The sequence below is a fragment of the Helicoverpa armigera genome, chromosome 3 (assembly GCF_030705265.1).
Source record: "Helicoverpa armigera isolate CAAS_96S chromosome 3, ASM3070526v1, whole genome shotgun sequence".
Lineage (NCBI taxonomy): Eukaryota > Metazoa > Arthropoda > Insecta > Lepidoptera > Noctuidae > Helicoverpa > Helicoverpa armigera.
Window position 1 is genome coordinate 10,995,747 of NC_087122.1, and position 22,996 is coordinate 11,018,742.

Sequence of the window (22,996 nt, forward strand, 5' to 3'; positions counted from 1 at the left end):
GGTCATTTCCGATGATGACAGCATACTCGACAATTATGATAATAAAATATAGTTTCGATTTCCAATTAGTGACTCAATTATTCCAAAATTAAATTTAATATCTAGAAATTCAATAACTCAGCTATAAAGCCATGATTAATTAATGCGTTCAAGATTAGGAGCATTTTGAAGAGTCTGCCTTAGAGTCTACAAATGTAGGTCCGTTGTCATTTAAAACATTTTTTTAATTAAAATCTTCGTTTTATTATGATTAAGATTCATCATTGCTATGGCTATGATATCATATGTAGTCATAGCATAATCTATTTTAATCTTTTTTGCCTTCTAGGATTTGTTCTTTATTAATTTATGCACTATTAATATCCAGTTTTTTTAAATTGCTCCCCGCTCTGTTTCATTAATGCATTCACACACAAGGTCGTTCAAGGCCTCCATTTACAAAAGTTTAGATCTCGCCCCAGGCTCTATGTAGCATGATAATGTTGCATTTTGTTAATCTTACAGCCATTTCATTACTTAGATAATTTATCTAGCTATTAAAAGTTACATATCACTAATTGTTGTATGTTTCGAAATATGTTTTTGAAGTTTAGTTTGACTGTCAATCAATCGTGTATCGGTAAAGTTTAAAAAGATTTTAAAATAGACCAAAGAGTTTTGATGACCGCAGATTTTATTAATATTTAAGAATTATTCTTTTCAAAAAATGTATTCCATTCATACTTTTGATATAAATTGAAGTGAAGCATTAAAAATAATGAGTAGCGAGTCTATGTTCACCTAAAAAAATCTTGCTTCCTCGACCACTAGGTTAAGCAACATTCCTAAGCCTTCAATTGCGCATCTAAGCCTTATTCATCTCAAAACATTTACAAAGTCCATCCATTAGTATCAAGTATTTAGACGTAGCCTTTAGCTCAACCAAACTAAGTACCAAGACTAGCCACTTACGACACAGTATAAATGTCATATGTATAAACTTGTAATAAAATGCGAATAAGTGTTGAAATAGGTATTAATTAACAAAAGTATGTAAGGAATTTTGTAATTATCATAAATTATCGCATAAGATGTTATTTTGCACATTTTTGAATACGTTGCTAGGATTTGAGTGTTTTTTTTTTGACAGAAGGATCAAGATTAGCAAATATTCCTAGAAAGATTGTGAGGTATATAAATCAATTCAGTAATCTTTTCATCTGTGCTACTGTATTTATTTTTGAGTGACATATTTCACTTTTAACAACTCATGTAAAATATGTATTACACACGATCTCACAACTCCAAATTGGCAAAGGTTAATTTAGTTAGATTACAAGAAATCTTTAATTATCAAAATAAAACATAAACTCTGACCTAAAAATCAAGCAATGATTGATTGCGATCTCAAAACAATCAACTTTAAAGAACAAGGTCGACGTAATCGATTAGAGAATCGATACTGTACCGATACATGAGTTGTCAGAAACAATACTCTATTGATGATCGATATAATGTTCTATATTAATGATATAATCAAGGTTTTAATGGGGGCGGCTAAAATAGTGAGAGTTGAGTATGAATTTATTACAGTCTCTATATCCAAGAATTTGTACATTATTCATAGTTTTAACCGATTTATGTAAAGAATTTGTTTTTTAAATTATTTCCGTGTTTTCATCAAAATTTTACCATACATATTTGGTATGCCTAAATAACCAATCAAAATCAAGACAAATCAATATAATTTAGTCACAAGTACGCAAGCGGCCGTGCGTTTTGCGTCGCGTGCGCATTTATCGCTTCAAAGCGAGATGCGGAGATCCACAGATTACATTGTCACTGCGTAGGGCTACTTTCACTTCGTCATTTTCACACCGTCTGTGAACGTCTACGGACGCGTTAGATATCATCTTTATTGCCTGAGTAACACGGAATCGCCTAGTTCTACGACTTTTTAGTTGCAGAATTAGAGCAAAGGTTAGTTTTGTCATGTTTCCAGTAAAAGTGGTTTGGGATGAAAGGGAATCCCGCGGTCTCAATTTTCTGGAAATAGTTGCTCGTCTAATTATGTTTCCTAATAACTGCTTATGTTCACTTTTTTGGATAATTATGTTCACTATTAAACTGATCATGGTATAGGAATAAGATGTGCCAAAACAGTAAAGTCTCGTTCGCATCACAAATCCAAAATCAACTAGCTAGAACTAACAAAACACAGTTCTGAATTCGAAACTAAACACAGACAAAAAGATGAATCTGAATCTACAAGCAAACAAAACATAAATGTCACAGTTGTAGCTCATGTCAAATTCATGATGGCGGCTGCAAGCGCGAAATTCACATCAAATAGCAACGTCTAGCAAAACATGTGACATTCATCTCTAAGCAAGCGACTAGCTAGCAACAAGAAATACGAGTTCACGTTGAGGTGTATGCACATTTGTTTTGTTGTTTCTGTGTTAGATGTCACGATAGTGGTTGTCACCTATTTTGTTTTGTTAAGTACAGTTGGGTCAGTGGAATTTTGGAGGTCAGAAAAGTGTTTGATAGCTTTTGCTTTTATTGTTGCTTCTTATTTTATATTGAGTCTTTCTTTTACGTGCATCCGATAAGTCTTCTCAAATTATGTTTAGTTACAAATGGGTCAAAAATAATTTTGGTTTGAAGAAGCCAATCTGCACCTTCCCTAACGATTTCAAATTCTAGTCCAGAACTTGTGTATCACCCTTTATACAGGAACAGAAACAGGGAACGCGCCTCCGTGGGTCGAATCAACACCACTAATCTTTTTATTAAACGACAGAAGCGACTTAAACTAACCCACGTGCGCCCGAACATCAGATATGCGCCATATTTGCATATATTGACAGTTTAGATCAGCGTAGAAAAGTCAATGTACGTGTCCACACATCAAACTGATTTGTTGTTCGAATTTATACGTTAAGTACACGCAATAAGTGCTTTTTTATTTATTTTTATTGTTCACTTTTCACACATTGAATTGTAAAGATACAGTCATTTAAGTTCGTGATTATCTCTAATGGAATCGGAATCTGGTGAAACGCCTTCAATGGATCGAGTGCAGTTATGAACGGTTAAGCTAGAAACATTTGAAACTATGGCTTTAATTGTTGCTCCACTTTGAAAGGGATCGTGAGGTTACGTGTAGTAGCAGTAAGAAGCAATTAAGTCAGTGTCAATCAAAATATTGTGAATGTAGCCAGGCATCCTCGCGGTGATGGACAGTGATGAATAGATGTGGGCGCAGTAGCGTATGTACATATGTCCGACTGGATAATTGGCGATTCCGGTTGCTATAGACACACGTATGATTTCTCTTTTGGGAAAACTTAGAAACTATGTAGAAAATAGCGTGAAATATGTTTTACGTAAATAATGGAAGAACACTTAGATGACAGTTTGTAAGTTTGGGTCGAATAATAAAACGATATAAGCAAAAGTTTATGAGTTTTGACTGAAGGCAAAAAGTACGAGACGTATAATAAAGATTTAGATGTCAAGATTACCAAAGGATACACAGGACGTCTAATTATCAAAAAGCAAGAATCAGAGATTGCATTCCAATCAACCCACTGTCTTCAATTATGTATTACCATTAAAATGTTGTTAGTCCAGTATATTTTTAGTTAATCGGTGTTAGGCGTCAAGAAGCCAGAGCGACTAAGTTTAAAATCTTAATTGAGTTCTTACGAGTTGTTAGAATTGGAATTGCTTGGCGGCCATTTTTATTTATAAATTAGATCTAGCACGCGACTGCGATTTAAGTAAGTTAAGTGGATAATTTAAATTGTTTGAGGTCGATTAATGAAAGTGAGCCTTTTCGTGTAAAGGGAACTGGTTCTGCTTGTAAACCCGGTGGAGTTAGGAATAGGAATGTTTGCTAATTCAGAGGCAGGTACAAACTGTAGGTAGTACGATTTGTAGGCATTGCTATGCAAGAGCATGTCCAAAGTAAGATTATAGGTGTAGTTATACATGCGAAGGTTCTAAATTCTTGCGTGTTTGCTTGGCGGTTTCCAATAGATTTAAAAATTCTAACTACAATAATATTTTGCTTGATTAATTTTGTTTTAAATCTTCCTTTACTTAAGTACACCCAAAATATTGTTTAGATATTAGCATGTTTACAGCTTTTCTTTAAATATTTTTTTAGCTTACCTACTTCAGTTAAATCGAAATGAATAAGCCCAAGATAATTTGAAATGCTAAAGATGTAATCTTAAAACAAAGAATCTAGAACTTCCTGAATTTATTATAATTTTATAAGCACGCTATAAAACCTTATAAAGAACAATAGGTTTCTTTAATAGTTTTAGAGCGATCCTTATCAGTTATCTATAGATAGTCTAGTTTAGTAAGATAATGTTTTTAATTGATATTTATGGTATTGATTATGTTTTTATTTATTAGTAATGTACTTTTATGGTCTGGGTGGAGTTCTGATCGATGTTTCCCATCGAGTCATATATTGTATGTTTTGAAATGGCTACATTAGATATATACCAAGGAGGCATGAGAGGCGAGTATCGTCTCGTTACTGACAAAGATTTTAATTTCCGTACTTTTTTTGAAGCGAGATTTGTTACAATTTGCTTTACAATTATTCTAATTTTATTTAAACTGACATTTGGCTATATTTCGGGGTACTAGAGCAATATACAATTTCTATTATTTCTCTTCTACAATGTAGGTTTTAGAATAGGCGTAGTACCACGTTATGCAAAAGCTGCAAAACCACATCTAGGAGTCTGCCTAGAGCTTAAGACAAAGTCTGGATGACGTAACTGCGTGGCCAGACAATACATAATCGCTTACCTAAAGGTTCCGAATAAAAGCTTAGAGAAATTAGAATCATTGTTTCATTCGGTGCAAGACAGTCAGTCGAATGCAACAAAATATGTTTTGGAAATGCAAATGGAGAAATTGGTGAGTATTGAGAGAGACATTATCTTTCAACTTTGATAGGAAACTCAATTTCGTAACATTTTCACATTGGCTTAAAAAACAATTAAAGAACGTCGATAACTTCGTAAAATCATAACAGCAACCATTTGCGTAACATCTGAAACAAATTCATTGACACTGACCAATGCGATCTCTTACAAAAGCCTACCTCAATGCCGCCCTACTTTCCAAACGTATCTACAGCTACAATTATGTGGACAATATAACAAACAAACAATTATATCACACAGTATACCACGATACATTTGCTATCATCAAACTCCAAAAGCTCACTTATGTCCAGGCAATAAAGCTCAAAATGCTAAAGCAAAGGGTTTGAAAACAGCAAATATAGTTGTTGCTATCGTCGAAGACAATAGAATCGAGGACATTAAGTTCGTGCAAAATGTTTCTGGAATGGCATATGTTGCAGCCACCGAGCATTCTAAAGCAGGCTCTACTGAATTCAGAATAGGGTTCAGATTGATTTGTTGTATCAAGTGATCAGGATATAGGACCAGTCGGCGCCACAGTGTACTTTTGGTAGTTGGTATTATGAGGACAATTACGAAACTTAAGTTAGTGGGCGTTGGATCAGATCTGGATCTATGGTTACAGCAATTGAGCTAAATGCTGGACTGCAGTAAATTTGTCTGTCATTATAAAATTACTGGTTCAGGAATTACGACAGTCTACTTGATTATGGCTTATAACAAAGCCCTTCCAAGATTTCTTGGACTGTATTTTTTGTTCGTATTTCACATAATCTTTCTTAATGTTTATTAAAGTTTTTATATCACTAGGCTAAACTTGATTTTGCATTATTTTACTCAGATATGTAGTTACTGTCATATAATTACAGAATGCAATCAGCAATAACGCACTGGGTTAAAATATCGTAATACAATTTGAGGACAAATTACTATTCAAGAGTCTGAAGCAATCTAGAGGCAAGAAATAACGTAAGTAATCATTTAGGTTATCCTCAGAAACTATAGGCATGCATTAAAATAATTCCAATGTTAATCTTGCTATAAATATTTTACATATTCTGTCATCAAATAAATATTAATAATGTAAATATTTTACAGTCTGTCTGAATTTAATTCATATGTTTCTACTTACAACTTCTTTTACAAAGCTAAATGACGGTGCTAGGAATATTCGGTCACTATATTAGACAAAAATTTATTTGGAGTTACACAAAAATTATTCTACAGTCACCTCTGTCACCCCGAAAAAAGTAAAATAAAAACGGTATATCCTCACTATTTCGTATGAAAACCAGTTTTATTTTTATGAATATTACCAGTCGTGAAATTAAAATATGCAATTGTTAGTATTACCGTTGTGTTTAATAGTTTCTTGAGAAATTAGCCTACACTTTGATCTACCTCTATACAACGTGGTTTTGTTACCCGCCTGGGCGTTGACTGCACAGCTTTTCACTGTGTTAAACATAGTTCCGGCTATGAGAGTCATGTCTGTAGATTTGTCCGTGAAATAATGTGCCAAAGAATGTTGCTATGTTATTAAAGTCCTTTCCACTTATAGACAGTTATTTTTTAATTAACTGGTATTTACTGACGGTTCAAAGAATGTGTAAAAATTTGAAGGAAAGTGCGTTTTGAACCTGTGTCTATATAATATAATATATAATATATAATGTCGGGACACCTTTTCACACACGGTTGGTTAGCCCCATGGTAAGTTATTAATTAACTTGTGTTATGGGTGCTAACACAACTGATAAACTACATATAGCTACACATATACATATTTATAAATACATATTGTAACACCCAGACCACGATCAACAAGCATGCTCATCACACAAATGTCGACCGAACCGGGAATCGAACCCGGGACCTCAGATTCGGCAGTCCGGCTTGGTGACCATTGCGCCATAGAAGTCGTCAAAATACAGAGTCTACATATTTAAATAAAATAAAAAAAACTTTTAAAATATAATACAAATAGTTCAGCCTTTTCTAAGTGTCACCTTAACACACAGGGTTACATTTTTAACAAATTCTTTCACAAATAAATTATAGCACGTACCAAAAGACCACAAACATGACCTACCCACAGTGCAGTTTATTTCCACAAAAACCAAGGTTCCAGCCCATTGTGCACTGACACACTGGTTCCGTACAAAGAACATATCGATAAGAACACAATAAACAATAACGTTCGTGTATTGCGATTACAACACTGTTATGCGACTAACGATTGTAAGGACTTGCGATTTAGCGACTTTTTTTCCGATGTTATGTCAGAAATACTTGGGAGTGTAGATAGAATGGAGTGTAAATAATGTTAGGATTTGAAGGTTTTGACATACTGTTTAAACATGAAAATATAAATTCAATTATGAAAAAAAACCATTCTTGTAAATTCCGAGACTTTCTTTCATAATTTGCTTGAGGCTTGAAGTGTCCTATGATAGTGTCGAGATGAAAATATCTATGAACATACTTTTACATTTTCTTCAAATTAAATTAATATAAAACGAATACAAATATCAAAACATCTAATCTATCTGTTTAATATTAGATTATTTATGAAAAACGATACTACTAAGCGCCACCTATCAAAATCAAACGCCATCTTGTTAACCACAAGACAAAAAAAAAACAAATGACAAATGGCGCCTTAAAAAGAGCGACCTCACGTCGCAAATTATGATAGTAATGGTCGCGTGGGCTTGACGATCTAGTTTATCGACGGGGCGTCGGTAACTGGGTCGAAGTGCCAGGTGAGTTCGTTGATCGGTCGTATTTTGAAATGTACGTTCTAGGTTCCAGCCAATCATATACGAGGAGTGTTCGTTCTATAGTGTGAGTAGTGATTTGATTTTAGAATTTTGCAGTTCTTTATTTGAATGAATTTAGTGATTTTTATTTGTTATTTTTTTGTGGAGAAAGTCAATTTGGATATCGTTTTAAATTCACTTTCTCAGAATTTGTTATTTGATACTGATGTCAATTCTTTAAATGTTAGATGTTTTCCTTCTTTCTAATTGAACTCGTTTTACAAGCTTTCATAACTACAACTGAGCACGTACCATCCCTAAATCTACAAACAACAAAAACAAGTCGAAAAAGAAAAAAAAATGTAACCAAAACCAGCAACAGAACAATTATATCCACAAACCCACTTTTACGTCCCACCAGTACCCAGCAAGTGCACAAACCCCACTTCCTACAAGATAGGTCCAATTAATTCACATAAAATTAGAAGCCGGCCCACTATCAGAGGCTCCCAGTCCTAATTATTAGAGGGAATGTTCGATCTTTATTGTTCGCTGTTAGCCAGCCCTTACATTAGATCTGGACTAATTAAATGCTAGTTCTAAGAGGCTGGTTTCATTAAATGGCGATTTTCGTGTGTGTGGATCTGATAGTCGGTGCGCCAGCGACACTTCCTACTTGTAGCCGGTGTAAAAACTAGAGGCGCAAATCTAGCTTTAAATAAATCCTGGATTTAATGCTGTGGTGGTTTGAGGTAAATGTTTTAAGGAAAATTACGGTTAAAGCTTTGGTTTTAATGTAGTGTGTTAGGGTTGAGAGTGAAATTGAAAGATACAATGGAAAGGAAGGACGGTAGTGAGAGCGTTTTTGGTGAATGAAACGGTAACAAAAAGTGAAAAAATAAAACATTTTTGAAATGAAGTAGGTAAAGATTTTTCACCACATAATGTTATGTAACTTACAACAATATTGCAATAAACTACGAATGTATTTTAATGTTGTTAAGACTGAATACAGCACTAAGAATACCCACGAACCTATAGCCCTCACAATAAACAAAAAAATACACAAGCATTCCAACATTCCTCAGTAACATAATTCTCCGTTTAAAGCACATACAGTAAAGTATTGTACAAAATCACAGCGAGCTCGGACAGTCCACGATGATCTACGACTCGACGGACTTCCGTATCATTACGGGTTGGAGTGCTCGCGCGCAGATCACATCGGCACGCGCCGCCACTCTTATCATCTTAATTTTATGTATTTATTCAATATCCACTGGGTAGACTGAGAATGAAGGAAGCATGGGCTTCTGTTTTCGAAATATTCTATTCAAAAAAGGAACGCTTTTCCTTTGTTTTTAGGACTGCGTCATCGAAATTTGAAAATGAAGAAACTAATGAAGTGAATTTTCTCTTGCATGTATAAAAAGAAATGGTTCGTAGTTGATAGCCATAAAAGTATAGACAGCAAATGGTATGGTGGTGGTTAAAGAGCGTGACGATTGACATACATTCTTAACAACCTGGGAATGAAAAGGAAAAGGAATTCAGTGCAATTACAGAGACTGTCTTTGCAGAAGTTGATAGATATATTCAAACTGTGTCATTAAATATCGCAGTACACAAGGTTGATGAAAACCAAAATTTTATAGCTACAACTAATTTGAATAACGAACGAAATTATCATGGGAAAGGAACTGAGTTTAGCAACATTACGCACAACTATTGCAACATTAAAACATATTTATTACCGACCACTAAATTAGCTATAACTGACACTAAACGGACCGCGATAATTTGGTTTTCAACAGCTCTATCTGTCATAACTTCACGGAAACATACAGTATCTCGTATTTCCAGCATGTCGTTAGCAGTTAGGTCACGAACTCCCAGTGACTGGTTGATCACGGCTATATCTATAACAAGTTGGCTAAGGTCCGGTGACAGCTTATCGAGGAAAACCGAGGGCATTTAAGTTATTAATTTGGTATTAATTGGTGCGCAAGTAACTGATCAGGTTGCTAGATCCGGTGTTTATAGTGCTATTTTTGTACCTACTTAGACTTCCGTTGGGCAAGTAAAAGATAAGCAATTTGATTGACAGGCTGATATTACCGACGAAAACGATTTAGAAAAAGCTTAATCAAAGGCAATGGCATTGGAGATATGTCCCAAAAAATGAATGAATTATTCAGATGCGAATCAATCATTTACAAAATTTGTACTAAGATCGCCAAAGCTAACCGACAAACAGCTCTTGTCAAAACTCGCCTGTTAACGTATCAATCCTCGTAACCTCAATGTGTTGGCCACACTGTTGGGTAATTGATTGCCATAATCAAAATGTTATCGACGTTTTCGCACGCGAGGTTGCCTAACGCTGCCTCGCTATAAGGGATAGCTGAGACTATGATAATAATATACGTAAGCATATTGAAGTGTTTACAATTACTGATTTTGTTGAACAAGAGGCTTGTTACTGCAGCCTCCATATACTAAGGATAATTGGACAATCAGTGCGCTTGAAAGGAGTATGGGTTTGTTACGAATGATTGTAAGGCAGATAGAGGAACTAGTTACCGCTTTGAGTTTATTGCAAATTTTAGTGGAGTCACTAAATCTGGTGTTGGGTGAATTGATAAAAAATCTATAGGAAAGAAAGTTGAGAGAGTCTAAGGACTTAATTGATGGTGCAACAGGTTTTATTAATAGTGATTCTAAATTCTCTATTCTTCAGTTATTAAGTTAATGATTTTGCGAATTTGAATTGTAAAACGAGAAAGTGGTTGGTAGTGTAGAAACAACAAAATATTTGAAGAAATAAAAAGATGCTTAATGGCAATTGTTGCTTTAACATGAAACACAACTCTTAAATCCTTCTTATTTTGTAATGTTTCTTCTCATTCATCATCATTATCATGTACCACTGTTTGTTTAACACCTACTCTAACGCGAAACTTTCACTATCACGCGTGCTGACACGAATTATGATCTTGATAAATTTTATTCTTCACTAAAACAGGTGAAACTACAGTTAGTATCGTTGTCGTAACCTTGCTTGGCCCACGCTTCGTTGGCTTCGTGTCTTTTGTTAACGCTTACTTCGGTATCTATATATAATTCACACCATTCATTGGATTTAATAAAAAATAGCGCTATTGGCCTTTTAATTCTGTTAGATACGCAAGTCTTGACGTATGATTTTTTCAATTAGTAATTTTAATTCTTGCATTGCAATTTAATTATTCTTGAAACGACGTTTAAATATTTTGGTATTGACGATGTATGATTTACGTAAGCTCTTAATCAACAAGGTAATGTGGTTAGGTGTTTTGTCATATTTAGTAAGAAACTAAATATTTTAATTTCAAGGTCAACGTTTATTTTCCCCAAATAAAGATTTAAGTAGGATAATTTGTACTCAGAAACGTTTAGGTTGGTGTAGCATGCTTAAATTGCGACTATACAATCTTCCTTTTATAATTCGTATCAAAACCTACGTATCATAATTTAATTTGATTAATAAAACGATACGTGAAACTATAATAATGATGAGAGGAAGTTATCAATTACTGGAGTACAACATTGAATTGTTCACGTGCTGTATGGAAGGAACTTCCATGGAAATAGGGTACAGATTACATCAGCCTTGGCGATGGTTAAAAAGAAACATTGATCATATAATATTAAACAAGCAATTTGACATTGCACCAAGTGATATATATTGTTACTAACAATATTCTAAGTAAAGCAAATAAGGTCAAACATCAGACAAGACAACTGACGAAAACGAATGACAAAGAGCCAGTCACACAAGTAAAATAATGAGCTGAATGTCTCCTTCTAATCGATAAGCTCAACATATCACGACAACGTGACTGCAACAGGTCCAAAGCAACTGAACCAGAAATAGTTTCACAATGGTAATTATTGAGAAACGATTTACCATAACGATAATGGTGAACAATTAAAAATACAGGTAGCTAATCCCATTGATGTAGAAACTAATTAAAATGATTTAGTATTTGGAGACCTTAACGAGACCGCAGGTGTTGAAAATAATGTTGGATAAGATCTTACAAAAGGATTAGTTATAAGCGAAGGATTTAATAATAAGCTAGAACTTTGTAGCTAAGGTAATGAATTACAATACCAACAAAAGTGGTTCGAGTTACTTTGTCCTCTGAAGCAGGACCAAACAACTATTGAATTTAACTATAAATTGACTTTGACCAAAGTAACTGACAGACTAGAGAATTGAAGTCGGCGTGATTAAGAAGTATAACAATGTAAATTGGAAACAATGGAAGAAAATGTTATCGGGAACTTAAACCTGACAGTTATTGATTAGGAACAAGAAATTAATATGTTCGCAGATAATAAACAGGATTGCATAGAATTTAGAGCACCCACGTGCCACAATGGAGTCGGCTAAGGCTTAGTAGTTAGCAATGCAGACATTTCGCAATTATGCTCGGATTAGTTGCAAGTTGATTATAATTAAAACTAGGTGTGTTTGTAAACTAGATTGAGAAATATCTGGTCGGGCTGCGTTTGATATTGCTTAGTTTTGGAATTTGCTGTAGCAAATTATATCAGCCAGCGAGTTTTACTGATTCCAAAATCCATTTTGTAGCTATCGACTCACTGCTTGCAATATCTGTCATTGTCTGCTTTAAATAATTTCTGATTCTACATAAATTGAATGGTTTCTAAGCATTGTTCTTACCTCATGCCGTCGAATCCATCGTCCGAGCCGTTGATGGTAAGTACAGGAGCACGTGCATATGCTTTGGCAACGCGTCTGTTCCTCTCGAACACTATCACTTTTGCCCATATCTCGTCGTCTATCTGTGTCCATTTGTCCAGTACTTCTTGTATGTGTTCCTGTTGACAAATAATGTTTTTTATTAGTAATTTTATCATTAAAGATTAGCATTTTAAGTACTGTTGATTTGTTTCTATTATAACAGATTCATAATGCATTCATGACTTTGTAGGTTCAGTAACAATAGCTTTATGCCTACAAAATACAGCAACTACTTCACACATATCAATAGCATGTTACGAATACATTAAGTATTTCATTCACAAACTATTAAGCAGGTCTTAACCAATTTTCCATTTCCACAACCTTCATTATTCGGTGCTACAATAAAATCATTACCTTAAACGACTGTAGCTTTATTACACACATTTTTAACAGTAGTTTCATTGCCAGCGTTTACTTAAACGTTTTCATTCATATTGTCTTGCAAAACGTCAGTTTAAGAATGACCTTGCTATAGTTACTTTTGTAAGGTATGATTACTGAAGTTTAGATATTAATCCTAATGTGGCAATGTTGTTGTAATCAGATGACATCGTGGCGGGTGCAACGTAGGTTCCGCTCTAGTAATCACCGGTGTTTTGCTACGAGTATGACTTTACTTGTGAGGTGTTTTATGTCAAATTGTAAAATATCGGTGATGTTTGTTTGACAGTTAATTACAGTTGATGAAAAAATGTGGTTAGGAATGAAAATAACAATGAAAATATGACGGCTGATAGAGATTGGAAAATAAGCAAAAAAGGAATTATTGGAAGATGCAGTCGCAGAATAAAAATCTTTATATTTTTTATAGGTATTGTTGGTCAGTTCCTGAATTAATTTCTTTTAATATCTGAACAATATTTATGAGGATATGAATGACTCAAACACAAAACGCGATGACGGATGAGCATTTTATAAATGCCCGCAATTATCGACTGAACAAAAAATGCACACAAAGCCTCCGATGACGTAATAACACACTCAATCAATAATATGATGATTTATAATAAAAATACAAACGATACTATAGACAGTATTCATAACAAGGAAGAGACTGGTCTGGGAAACTTGCAAATGTCAATGCAAATTGAGCCTTATGGTAAAAGAAATAAAGATAATTTTCCCATGCTACGTTTGCTTATATTCTCTAACAATTTCAACGGGCATCGGCCTGTGTAAACGTGCCTCTGTTTTTGCCTACATGTAACAATAACTCGGCAATTTTGCCACTAAAAAGCCGCTTCTAAATAGACCGTTACTTGAATAAAAAGTTTTGAAATCTACATTCATAGACTAGGGATGTAGTGTCTGTGGTTTCCTGTTATCACTTCTATTTCTGTCAAATTTCTCTCGTTTAAAGGCTCTTTGTCCTCTTTATCAGAGCTGAATGATATTCAATAAATAGTCAATTAAAAATACGTTATTTAAGTATTAAAAATCTATTATCATTATCGAAAGAAAATAGAAAAGTTACTATCTTAATGTGGTTATTAATGAAAACTCAAACGTAAATTAAAGACAAAAGTTGATAAAATTCTATTTTAAGGAAAGAGAGATAGTTTATTAGAAGAATAGTTTATTGACACTAAAACAATTGGAGCAAAATACAATATAAGATAATAAAGGACCAATTTAATTCGACATTTGTTGGATTTAAAATTGTTTGTTAAGAAAATTGAAAACTATCGATACTTCGTTAATAGCATTATCGTACACGCACATCACTAACATATCGGAAAAACAACAGTTTTATTTATTCGCAATTGTTTCTTGTATAATCATCGTTATGATGGTCTAAACTTTTTTTAGTTTCCGCTCGCCATCGAAATCGAATCGAATAACTTTCATTTTCATATGATATGCGATGATTATAGCAATTTTGTCTGTTATTGTTGGAGATGAATTAGTGTTTACTTTCGATTTTGTTTGATGGTTTAATTTATTTATCAACTAGCTGGTGCCCGCGACTTCGTCTGCGCAGGTTTAGTATTTCGAACAATATGTTTACAAATTGTAGCCTATGTGTTATTCTGATGTATAAGCAATATTATTGTAAAGTTTCATTAAAATCCATTCAGTAGTTTTTGCGTGAAAGAGTAACAAACATCCATACATCCATACATACAAACTTTCGCGTTTATAATATTAGTAGGATACTCGTCGTGTTTTTTTTTTGTAACATGAAAGATTGATTGAGTTATTTCCTGGTCTGAGGAAGTACCTACTTATTATTGTATTTTTTAGGGTAAAACTGCTCAGATGGATACCGACACTATTTTATGTGTTATGCAATACTAAGCATTTAATGTAAGACTGGAAATGCAATGTCATTAAAAATGTTAAGACCTTAAGAAGCGTAATAGACTAATGACAAAAATAAAAAGAAAAGCATATGACCATCGAGGACCTTTGTATAGCTCAGCTTAGCTATTCACTGTTTGAAGATAAAGCTATTAGCCAAATGAGCCAATTATTGAACGTCTTCATACAATATGAAAGCCTCTAATGACTCATTCACAGTACTAAATCAAATTCTAATCAGAATCCATCATTTGCAGGCATTGCCATAAATATGGAGTATCGAATCTGAAGGATTTTGTATTCACTCATTAGTGCATTCGTAGATGGCTGGCTGTATGGCTGAGTATCGACATCGATGCACAACATCGAGGTATAAGTATCAATAAATAGCAAATAAAAATCAAATAAAAAGCAGGTAAAATTATCAAGTTCCAAAATATTTTCCACTAAAATGTGTATCGTTTGGTTAACTTTACATTTTCGTTAAAAAAATACATAGAATCCTCCATTACGGCTACTTGGTACTTGAGGATTAACCAATCAATATTATGCTATTTTCTTCTCAAGAATTTGGCTATAGTGAACCATCGATACTTTTCGCACAGCCCTACAGCGCTACAATATCTAGTAATACACAATTGGTAGCGTCATCCTTCTCATAATCTAGCTCCATATTGTCATATTCAGTTCGTTATTTGCTCTGAATAGTCTTCGTTAGTGCTATTTTGTAGTTATTCGCGATTGGACAGTCACTCATGCTTAATCATTCAACTGATTTATAACCGCATATTGTTGCACTGAGATAGTTCTGATGTTTTGCCGTCAGATGGCGTGACGTTGACATTTGTGCCACAATGAGCAAATGATTATTTGAAAGTAATGGTCAAGTTAGTTCGTTAGGACATTGTAATGGTCATATTGGTCATATTAGTTGCTGTTTTATGAATGATTATTTTATTTTTGGAATTAATATGATCGATTTGATGTATGGCATATTTTATGTGATTGTAAAGAGACATGTAGTTAAATCTATGGTTTTATTTTATCATTGTCAAATCCTTGAAGAGCAATATACTTTTTACTGCCAATTTATTTTACATGAATTTGATAGTATCTTATGACATTATGTACAGATGAATAATTTCTATAAAACACGTCACTACTTCTCACTAATAATAAACTGTTCGTTTATATTGGTATCTGAACTTGATAGAACATTTTAAATACGGTTAGGTGCGAGCAACGGTGTCGAGTATGCAAGGCTGGCCACACCTAGATCGCCTTAAGCTATTTATGTTAGAACTGTAATGGCTACCTGCATTTTGTCATTATATCCTGGTGTATTTTAAATGCATTTTTTTTGTTAAGGAATTGTTTTTTTTTTGGGTGGTAACATTCTCTCGCTGACATTGCGTGTTCAAAGTCAACAATATTTGCTGCTGTTAAATGACTTAAAACTGTAGTTGACTTGATATTTTAAAGGTTGTATGTATGGTTTGCACCATAATGGGGGAAATCGAGATGTTCTGACGTTTCCAATGTTTTTTTGTCAAATCGGTCTTGATTCAGTTGAGCTGATTGTACCTTCTTTGTAATAAATATGTAGGTACACAATGTAGCATAAATAGCTCGCTTGAAAAGTTTCTGCCTTACAGAAAACTGCTGAAAAACCCTTCTGAGTTGAATTCTAGTTACCTGTTTACGATATTTAACTACCTAATCGAAACCAAGTTTTAGCTAGACCTGAGCTCTTAATTGACTTACGTTACATACAGATCCACATTTTTCTCGTGATGCACAATATCGTAACAGTTACGAATATCGCATGTTATCGTTTAGCGTGTTTCTCTAACTTAATGAAACGAAGCAGTGTTTATGTAATTAATTGTATTAATACGTTTAACGTCTGCTGGAATCATCATTTGCATCTTAATGCGAATTAGAAACGATTGGGCGAAGATAATTGTAATTATAAATATCTTTATCCGTTGCTGTAATGTTACTAACGGAGATTTCAGTCTTGGCCCTTTGCTTATTATATTACATGGTTTCAGTAAAATAGTCCATTTAATCTCTAAAGCGTTTACAAAGTTTTTAAAGCGTCTACATTGCATATAGCATACTGCATATTTTATGTTCTAAACATCGTTATAAGCAAGACTATTTTTTTAATACTTATAAAGACACGGATATAAAATAAATACAGATGACTTGATTAACGTGGTTTTATTTGGGCAGAGTTTCCCATCACAATTATACAAATCAAAATGCAAAATCACAATCAACTCTTCTGGCTTTTATATGGCTGGCTGGCGGCTACTTCACCTCCCGCCTCTTGAGGCGGCAAGGCTTGCGCGGTAGGAGGTGACGTAGCGGCTTGGCGTGGCGGGCTTGACAGCTGACTTAATGGCGGCTAGCGACATCTAGCGTTACATTCGGCCATCCTGTAACAATTGCTCCCGCAATGGGAACAACACAAATTATTACAAGCGAGTTCAGAGCGAGTTGAATCAGGGGGGGGGGATGAACTTCAGCCTAGCTCTCAAGAAGATCCAAAAGATCTTCGGTCTCCAATTGTTCATCCACACTACTGGCACTATCGGACATAGAAGCAACACTATGATAGGGTCGGAGGGAGTCAGCAGAAACTAGGCTTGTAAACTTCTTGTATCCCCTAAGAATTTTTATACTTCTCAATTTATATCGGTCATTTCCTTAAGCATTAATTATGACATATGGACCAGAATATAAATCATCTAATTTAGAATTAATCTTGTTACCGCTAGTAGTCGGCGGTTGGCGCCAAAGTACGTAATCACCTTTTTTGTAAACCCTACTGTTTTTACGCCTCTTGTCAAAGTTTCATTCTGTTACTAGCTATTTTAATTCGATTGGAAGCCCTATTACGTCTAGCTTGCACTGGCTCAGAGAGCCGACCTGGGATGGAGACATCGCATACTGACCTACCTACCCGAGCAAACATTAAATCGTACGGCTTATACCCTGTCGTATCATTAACGGTGTTATTAATGCCCCATATGATATTTTGGTAAACTATTGTCCCAATTATGAAAAGCCTCGCTAGGTTCCGTAGCCCCCAACGCATCGAGAATAGTGCGATTCGTACGTTCTACTTGACCATTTGACCTAGGACATGCAGTAGTCGTCAAAGTGTGTCTGAATTGTTTTTTTTTTAAATTCTCAAAACTGGATCTTTGTGATTCGGATTCCTTTATAATGCCCGCTTCTAATAGTTCATTAAGTTTGACTCTAACAGTCTCCTGTTCGTGATGAGCTAATCTATAAGGCTTGCGGTGTACTGGTTCATTATTAGATAATCTTATGCGCATTTGAACTAAATCCGTACATCCTAACTCCTTTGTACAGCTAGCAAAACATTCACTGTATTGAGATAGTAAATCGATCAATTGATTATGATCAGATTTGCTTATCGGGCCTACCCTGATCTTGTCTAAGTCTACTCCACCAATAGCATTATTATCGACACATGAGGCACTCAATTGTAGAACACATTTGGCAAATGGCATAGTACAAGTATTGGCATGTTGACTGACCTGATTGTTCAATTTTTTTTTTTTTTTATCCAGGCGGTAACTGTGCATTCTTCGTTTTCAGGATCAAATTCTGGAATTAACGATGCGGCGCGGTGTTCTTTCCGACGAATAGGCACTTCGTGTTCCAGATCGTTGAATGCTTTTTCCACTTCTTGTGCTAGGAGATTCTTCAATAGTTTCCTTGCAGGCGGTGTGCATCGACCTTCGTCGTTTGAACTTTCGGACAACTGGCTTACTGACGCAGAATCTTCGTCCTCTGAGCAAGGGGACCGTCGACGTTTGTGTGTAGCAGAGCATCGTTTCATCGTAGGTTTTTCCAATACCACTTCTGAGTATAAAGACACGGATATAAAATAAATACAGATGACTTGATTAACGTGGTTTTATTTGGGCAGAGTTTCCCATCACAATTATACAAATCAAAATGCAAAATCACAATCAACTCTTCTGGCTTTTATATGGCTGGCTGGCGGCTACTTCACCTCCCGCCTCTTGAGGCGGCAAGGCTTGCGCGGTAGGAGGTGACGTAGCGGCTTGGCGTGGCGGGCTTGACAGCTGACTTAATGGCGGCTAGCGACATCTAGCGTTACATACTACTATGTTTAATAAGGATTCTTAAAATCAAACACAGATTTTACAAAAAGTTTATAAACCACCTTTTTACTTTCGACATTTAAAAAAAAGCGAGAATGACACTTGCACCAAAAACCGAAGTCGATTACAAAAAAAAAAAAAGATGGCGGTGATGTCATTTGGACACATTTCTAAATAAAAAATTTAAAGATTATTTAATTTAAGCACTAAAACGTGAGGTTTCTACCTGAGACTTGAGTCTTTTTCCTTAAATTTCGGGACGATGACCTCAAAAACTTTTATGGCCTACCAAAACACTTTCAGCGATAATAAATTTTTAGAAGGGCCTGAATTATATGCTATAAATCTTTTTAATTAGAGTGCTTCTAAAAACATCATCAAAAATAAGGCAGACAACAACCTTAAACCTTTGCTTATGACTTCTCAAATGTTCCAAAGATGTGATCTATGTTCACAAAATTAGGTAGGTATGTAGTAAAACAATAAGACTCACTTTTTATAAGCTGCATAGAAAAATAAGTATAAACACAATAACTAAGTAGTCAACCAAAAAAAAATAGAGAAATAAAATGTTACTGCACTCGATCTGCAACCATTTTGAGGAGAGATATGCTTTAAAAAAAGTAAAAAAAACTTGGACCCTATCCTAAAAGTTCTAAATTTAAAGGAGGTTAGGTCATTGACTAAATTAGAAACAACATCCCGCTGGGAATTTTAATATTCCTGTAGAGATGCCAAAAAAGCGGCTTGAAATATCTGTATTTTGAGTTTGGGTTACGACTCCGTAAAGATTGTATTTGATAGTATAAATGCCAATTTGAATGCAACTTAACACTTTAGTGAGGATGTTTCGATATAACGTAGTGTGTAAAAAAGTGCCATGTGCAAAGTACAATGACCCAATCAAACTAAACCGAACCTTAATCTGTAGACTCACAGAATTAAGAGTAAAAATGGAAATCTGGGTCAACCTGACGAAAAGCTTAATTAAACACAATTAAAGATACTTAAATAAATAGTTACCATTGCAACTGCTATCGACCATTTATTGGCTCAAATTAGATGTCTATCAAACATTTTTATCACGAATTATTGGGTAATTTATACCACATAACTGTATTACGAAGTTGCATAAATAAAACGCGTGCCTGTACCATAGAGGAACTATCATAAATTGCGTTACATTGCCACCTTCTTGGTTGAAAGCACGCATTCTTTACACTATGGTCTACAACTGTCATTCCTTGCCCTTAACTTTTAAATATGGAACGGTGAATGTGTGTGAGATGGTATGACGCCATTTGTGTTTTAACTAGCTTTAACCTTCGGATTCTAATGCTTATTGAGACGCTAGTTAATTCATTTACGTGCGATTTGTAATATATTTCTCAAGATTTTAATTAATCTTGTACTTCATTCAAAGTTCTTCTAAATCAGTGTAGTTAAGTTAAGTAAGTAAGCTTTTAAACCATTGAAATATTGGTAGCGACTATTTTTATATCAGCTCAAACAGACAATTTTAAATTACACAATATTAAAAGTAGACGTATCATTCAAATAAGTACGCTAAATGGTTACAATTAAAATTCAGAATTGCACGTCAGCAATTGGTGCATACGCAAGTAACAGTACCACGGCCTTGCAGGGTCATGTTTCCTGCATTCTTTGTTAAACTGGTATTAGCATAGACAAGTACTTACTTATGTACATACATGCTCTTTTTTTCTTACAAAAGTAATAGTGATATTATATTCGCGATTTTATCATACTTTTATACTAAGCGAATGAACTTATTTCGACGTTGTTCGTGCAGCTTGCAAAAACTTACATATGATTAAAATATCTTTTGGCATCAAAACAACCAAAAAATATGTCATTAATTGATAATAAATATTAGTAACCAAACAAATATACCAAATTACGATTTCAGAAAGCGCAGAACAAATTCAAAAAGAAATTAATGATGACACATGTTCCTTTCAGAATTGATTCGAAATGAATAAATTACTGAAATAAATTGAAACACTTAAAAATAAAACGTTATTTTGACAAATTCAATAATCATTATTCATTTAACCGCTTCAAATATAAATGTATGCAGTCAACTTGCAAATCGCTTGAGTGAGATATTTATTCGCTTTGGAATTGCCAAAGCGAACTTTTCAGGTTTAAAATATTTGTTCTGATTTTTAATTATTCGGTAGCCATGATATTATTAATGGAGTTCGATTTTATTATTTTATTCAACTCTAAAAATAATTTTCAAAATACACTTCGCACTTCAAAATAAAGTTATTTTCGACAGTAAGTTCAAAAGGTTCATTTCATTAATAACATCGATGATAAATCTCACATTTGGGCCGACAAGCGTATCTCTGAAACAACGCTTTTTTATTTGTATTTTGTAACTAAATTCAATTTCTGTGGTTTCGTCCTGTGATGTAGAACCATTAAACCCTTTTGGGACGTGGTTCTTAATTAACGTTCATTTTTTTTTAAGAAAAAAAGGGATCCTCAGGCTGTATTCCCGCGTCCTTCGTTTGTACTTTTTGTGTTTTTTCTCTAAACAATTTTGTGTTGCCGATTTTTATTATCAGGACCATGCTATCTTACTTTTAAGTTGATTTGAATGTCTTCTAAATATAGCTTAGTATGTGTAATGTAGGAATGTTTGTCTGTAGATAAGTGACAAGAGAAGATTTTGACGAAATCTATCGTCCAATATTGTGTCAAAATGATGTTAATTATGACAGAAAGCAATCATCCTCGTCAGTGAGGTTTAGATATTGATATTAAATTGCAAATAACAAAAATAACAATGTGACTGATATGTTACAACAATGTACAAAGGACATAAAAACTAGTATCAATATCAAGCAAAAAGCTTTATCTAACACTACTTTATTCAACACACACACACACACACAAAGCTAGCAGCAATAAAACGATCTGTCCTCAAAGACTTAATCTTAGATGAAATGAATAAAACATTGATCTAATATGTCGTCTGCTCTTAGAACAATTAATCAACCGGATCAGCCATGAATCTATGCAAAAAGTCTACCAAGTTACGCGAGGCGAGGCAACGTAACAAACAGTGATGGCAGATGAATAAAAAATCTATGTGGAGACAGATCATTTGTGAATTTTCGATCACTTTGCTACACACACGATAAAAATACAAATCATAAACATGAACTTGATTTAGGTACACATGTAGACACTTTGTGAGCGGCGCTCTTGCACTATCTGTGGTAGAAAGACAAGGCATTGTCGTCTCCAGTAGTTTGAATCATCTAAGTGGTTGCTTAAGGGCCAGGCCACAACAGTGCGTTGCGGCGTCGCATCGCAAAAATCAACGACGCATATCATATTAATCGCATAGCTGTGCAATGTTGTTTTTGCGATGCGACGCCGCAACGCACTGTTGTGGCCTGGCCCTAATTGAGTTGAGCTGGGTTGATTTATTCCACCTGCAGCTATGTGGAGCAACCTTGGTCATCTCTTGACGACCTTTGATAGAATGCAAGCCTACGGTGAATGGCAACTCGAGCTTTTCTAGGAAAACTTAGTATTAATATAATATTATATTAGTATTGATATAAGGAATATGTAATATTGTAAAGCTTGGTTGATGTCCAATAAATTTTGTTAAAGGTTCTCTTAGCATTTGCGCTGTTTGGATGTTAAAGTGTTAATTTATTGAATGAACTTTTGCAATTATCGTTATTAACACATTTTCGTTTGTTTGCAAAAAGCATCGGTAGCTAAGCTGTTCATATACTTAGATATGCACATTTGTACAGTTGCAGTGTTGACGCAGATAAGTTTTTTCTGCTAATATAAAATAAAATGTCATCTAGTGTAAATATGAAGATAGAGTATTTATTGTACCTACAGTTGATATATGTAATTTACATGTCATCTATCACTTACTACCAATAATTTGGAACTATTTGGTAACAAACTATGACTCAACACAAAATTCGAAGTTTACGTACAAAATGA

The 22,996-nt window shown here is 34.3% G+C and overlaps 1 protein-coding gene across 5 annotated transcripts in view; it reads right to left on the minus strand.

Annotated features, from left to right (window-relative positions):
* The window catches only part of LOC110372922 (uncharacterized), a 161,160-nt gene that overhangs the window by 38,450 nt on the left and 99,714 nt on the right, over positions 1-22,996 (minus strand). For all 5 annotated transcript variants that reach the window (XR_010278175.1, XM_064043652.1, XM_021329948.3 and 2 more), the window contains one exon: positions 12,435-12,592. Coding sequence is in view for 4 of the 5 variants with exons in the window: in XM_064043652.1 (XP_063899722.1) it covers positions 12,435-12,592 (158 nt within the window). In the remaining variant the exon portion in view is untranslated. The remainder of the gene's footprint in view (positions 1-12,434; positions 12,593-22,996) is intronic.